This window comes from Macaca fascicularis, chromosome 7 (assembly GCF_037993035.2).
Source record: "Macaca fascicularis isolate 582-1 chromosome 7, T2T-MFA8v1.1".
In the NCBI taxonomy this organism is placed as follows: Eukaryota; Metazoa; Chordata; class Mammalia; order Primates; family Cercopithecidae; genus Macaca; species Macaca fascicularis.
The window spans coordinates 5,295,263-5,300,163 of NC_088381.1; the positions used below are offsets into that span (position 1 = coordinate 5,295,263).

A 4,901-nucleotide genomic window follows, 5' to 3' on the forward strand; every position below is an offset into this window, starting at 1 on the left:
AGCACTGACACTCACTTCAGCAGAGCCACCTTTTATTGTTGTCATGCCCTAAAGCTTGCACTTTAGTTTCAAGAATCCATTACATCTCGGAGGGTGAAATGTGAGAATGTAGTTTGAATGAGATCACAATGTTAAAAACCATAGCCTACGGCCAAAGCTAAGTTGAGATTTAAATAGTAGGTTCAAACACTTTTATTATTAAAAAAATGTCAAACGAACTAAATATTTTTTTCTTTATGTATTTAATTTTTGAGACAGTCTTGCTCTGTTGCCCCGGCTGGAGTGCAGTGGCATGCTCTCAGCTGACTGCAAACTCCACCTCCCAGGTTCAAGTGAGTCTCCTGCCTCAGCCTCCCAAGTAGCTGGGATTAAGGGCATCTGTCATCACACCCGGGTAATTTTTGTATTTTTAGTAGAGACGGGGTTTTGCCATGTTGTCCAGGCTGGTCTTGACCTCCTGACTTCAGGCGATCTGCCCGCCTTGCTTTCCCAAAGTCCTGGGATTACAGGCGTGAGCCACCGCACCTGGCCTAAATATTTTATTTAAATAGTTAGAAAATAATACATACCCAAATAAAATAAAGAAGAATATTGATGGAGATTTAAATGCAATAAATGAGGATTATATTTAAGAAGCATGGGGGCAATAAGTCTGTTCAAGAGACATTCTTTTTTTTTTTTTTTTTTTTTTTGAGATGGAGTCTCACTCTGTCGCCCAGGCTGGAGTGCAGTGGCCGGATCTCAGCTCACTGCAAGCTCCGCCTCCCGGGTTTATGCCATTCTCCTGCCTCAGCCTCCCGAGTAGCTAGGACTACAGGCACCCGCCACCTCGCCCAGCTAGTTTTTTTGTACTATTTAGTAGAGACGGGGTTTCACCGTGTTTGCCAGGATGGTCTCGATCTCCTGACCTTGTGATCGGCCCGTGTCGGCCTCCCAAAGTGCTGGGATTACAAAACAATGAATTAGCATATTTCTGTAAGATGCTCCCAAGAAAGTGGTAAATATCCATAAATAGAGGAAGGAGAAGGAGAAGGAGACGGAGAGAAGAAGGACGAGGTGGAGGAGGAAGAGGAGAAGGAGAAAAGTGTTGAAATAATTCCAACTAAGACTGATATCTAGGAATTACCCTGGTGAAGTGGGAAGCTAAAGAGCCTGTTGGAAGGACTGGTGTGGGAATGGCTCTGCCAAAAGTGTTATGTGCATGCAAACCCAAAGAGAGAGAGCACAGAAAACCCTTCAACATCAACCTGCTTGAGGAAAAATAAAGTGACAAGTGGGAAAAGATATATACTCACAGCGAGGACTCTAGACATGTTAAGACAATTTTTAAATGTGCTTTTGGCTTCGAGTGGCAATAATTAGACTCAACATATTTAAGAAGCTACTGATGAGAAGAAACCCTGGAAGCGCTGAAGGACCACATCAGCCCAGACCAAGGATGCTGAAGCAGCATCAAGGCCCTTGGTTTCAGAGGCTCCACCAATGACCCTTTTTTCATGGAGAGCCTGTAGGAGCGAGTTTTGTCTTTGCCCAGTGGGAATCTGTCTTCTATACTTGGAAAACAGGGTTACCCATGTTGCCCCTGCTACCCTTGGGTCATCTCAGAGACACTACCAGATATTACCTATGAGACCTAGTTGTTTTTTTTTTTAAATCTCAGGAAGGACTTGGGTGTGGCTTCCAACGTGGAGGACTCAGTAGCTTCAGAGAGGGTCCTGGGAGAAGGTGAATCGGAGAATAAGGGTGCTGGGCAGAGGGAAAAAGACATTATCATACAAGTTTGTGCTAAAAGATATAGCAATCCTTCTGCTATGGACTAAGTATGGAAAAAAATAAAATGGAATCAAAGTGACCCAAAGGAAATGTAAAACCCAAATTTATGCCCACTAAAGCATTAATGATGCTCTAAGTCCGCTGCCTACTTAAAAGGTTCATAGTTCACATGGGTTGACAGGAAATTACGTTAAGGACACGCTGCATTTCTCCTTTTCTTACAACCCCTCTGATTTGGTAGGGAGGGAGTCAATCATTTTTTATTGGAATTTCTCAGGATTCCAACCTCAGACATACACTTTACACATTTTCTTGGACAAGCCCGACTGTTCCTCTCACTCGTTCGCATAAAGCTCAAGTTTACACAGCCGCCCAGACCTTTCTCTGGGACGCTCATATTTAACTTAATTCTGGATATATCAGGTAAGCGTTTCCCAAGAAACTTGACCCCAACATCCCAAAAACTTAAGTTATCATCTTTCTCCTAAACTGGCCCCTTCTCCAGTACGCATCCATCGCACTCTTCTCCTGCCCTAGATCCCCTCAGCCCAAACGGGAAACCCCGGGATCGCTCTCTCCGCAGGTGAAGCTTAGCCAGGGACCCTCCCCGTCGGGGCTCCGCGCTGCCCCGCCCGCCCCCAGCCGCTGGCCAAGGCCGCAGTCGCGCAGGCGCAGTGCCGCGTCCCGCCGCCGCCCCGCCCTGCCCGCCGCTGCGGAAGGCGCCGCGCACAGCAACGCGCACTTCCTCTCCAGGAATCCGCGGAGGGAGCGCAGGCTTGAAGAGCTCCTGGACGCAGAGGCCCTGCCCTTGCCAGACGGCGCAGATATGTCAGAACAAAGTAAGGATCTAAGCGACCCTAACTTTGCAGCCGAGGCCCCCAGCTCCGAGGTGCACAGCAGCCCTGGGGTTCCGGAGGGGGTTCCTCCGTCCGAGACCCTGGCAGAGCCGCAGAGCCCTCCTTTAGGCCCGACGGCCGCCCCGCAGGCCGCGCAGCCTCCCCAGGCCCCGAGCGACGAGGACGACCCGAAGGCCCTGCAGCAGGCCGCGGAGGAGGGCCGCGCCCACCAGGCCCCGAGCGCGGCCCAGCCCGGCCCGGCCCCGCCAGCCCCGGCGCAGCTGGTGCAGAAGGCGCACGAGCTCATGTGGTACGTGCTGGTCAAGGACCAGAAGAAGATGATCATCTGGTTTCCAGACATGGTGAAAGATGTCATCGGCAGCTACAAGAAGTGGTGCAGGAGCATCCTCCGGCGCACCAGCCTCATCCTCGCCCGGGTGTTCGGGCTGCACCTGAGGCTAACCAGCCTGCACACCATGGAGTTTGCGCTGGTCAAAGCGCTGGAGCCCGAGGAGCTGGACAGGGTGGCGCTGAGCAACCGCATGCCCATGACAGGTCTCCTCCTCATGATCCTGAGCCTCATCTACGTGAAGGGCCGCGGCGCCAGAGAGAGCGCGGTCTGGAACGTGCTCCGCATCCTGGGGCTGCGGCCCTGGAAGAAGCACTCCACCTTCGGGGACGTGCGGAAGCTCATCACTGAGGAGTTCGTCCAGCAGAATTACCTGAAGTACCAGCGCGTCCCGTACGTGGAGCCGCCCGAGTACGAGTTCTTCTGGGGCTCCCGGGCCAGCCGCGAAATCACCAAGCTGCAAATCATGGAGTTCCTGGCCAGGGTCTTTAAGAAAGACCCCCAGGCCTGGCCCTCCCGATACAGAGAGGCTCTAGAGGAGGCCAGAGCTCTGCGGGAGGCTAATCCCGCTGCCCACTGCCCTCGCAGCAGTGTCTCCGAGGACTAGCCAAGTCTGGAGGCAGATGAATGCTTTCTGATCCTCACCAGGGCTGTGGAAGGGTGGGGGTGGGTCATTAGAGTGTTCAGGATTTACAGTGCAGTATTCACGTGTAACTTTTACGTTTCCAGTACAGTGCTTTTATACCTTTAATGCAATGTTGTATTCATTTGGGTACTATTGTGTAGTATTTAGGATGTATGCATGTTTGTTTATATGTAAGCTTGGTTGGTGCTTTCGCTTTTGTGGTACCTTTCTTGGATTTTTGTATCAGAGACGTGCTAAACTGATGAAGTACATTGAGAACGTTTCCATCTTATTAATTTACATGGGACTGAGATGTGTGTTGGGGTAGACTGCTCCTGCAGAGTTTGGAAAAACTCACCAGCAAAGCCGGCCTAACCAAGAAATGTCAAGGCCCTCATGACCTTGCTGGGGACTGAAAACATCCTCGTGGCGTAAACTAATTTGAACTGGACTGGTCTCAATGTGAGAGCACTTGGCACACTTTACTAAACACATATACAACCCCACCGTGAGTCAACTTTAAAGTAAACATTAAAGATTCTTGTGATACAATCATTTCTGGAAGTGTACGTTATCATTTTAACAAAGCAGTATGGTTGGGAATGAGACAATTCTCTGTTTTACAGTATACACAGATATAACTGTTTCCCCTAATGGGGTGGGAAAAATCGCTACTCATGATTACTCCTAAATTTGTGAAGTTTGTGGTTTTGTCTTTAACTCATGTTTATTTCAAAAACATGCACAAATATAGAAAAGCATAAAAAACAAAACAGTAAGATTGTCCATAATCACATCCTATGGGAATAAAAACCAAAAATAATTTCCTTAAGTTTCTACATTTTATCAAAATTAATAGATGCTTTGTGGGCACTTAAAGAGTGAGACATTGTACATGAGCCCTGACGTGTATTTTTCTCCTTTTATCTAATCCTCACAACAGGCCTGTCAGGCAGGCAAGAACTGCCTCTGCACCATGGAGGAAACACAGGAATAATGTAGGTAATGGACTTTCCATAGCTCATACAGGTTAATAAGAGAAGGCGCTAGGACTAGAACTCACAATGAATCCAGAGTCCACATTTGTCCCCACCTGCCTTCAACTCCCCTACACCCTGTGGTTTTTAGGTTATTTATTTTCAACTTTATATTGAAATTTCATGTGGGAGCCCACACTCACATGGGTTCATGGGCCACACATACAAAAAGGCTAGGAATTTTATTTTTCTAATTCTTAGGATATTTTGGAGAAAGCAATATCATTCTGATTCTGCAAATTAAGAAACTTACTTTTGGAGAGATTAATTAACCTAATGAA

General features: G+C 48.2%; 1 protein-coding gene across 1 annotated transcript; it reads left to right on the forward strand.

Moving 5' to 3' along the window:
* Window positions 1-2,511: 2,511 nt before the first annotated feature.
* On the forward strand, window positions 2,512-4,138 carry NDN (necdin, MAGE family member). Its single transcript, XM_045395178.2, has one exon. It carries the CDS (start codon window positions 2,600-2,602, stop codon window positions 3,563-3,565), a length of 966 nt encoding a protein of 321 aa, XP_045251113.1. The 5' UTR covers window positions 2,512-2,599; the 3' UTR covers window positions 3,566-4,138.
* The last annotated feature ends 763 nt before the right edge of the window (window positions 4,139-4,901 follow it).

Coding starts and splice junctions, on each gene's coding strand:
- NDN (XM_045395178.2), top strand. CDS start 2,600: ATGTCAGAACAAAGTAAGGATCTAAGCGACCCTAACTTTGCAGCCGAG.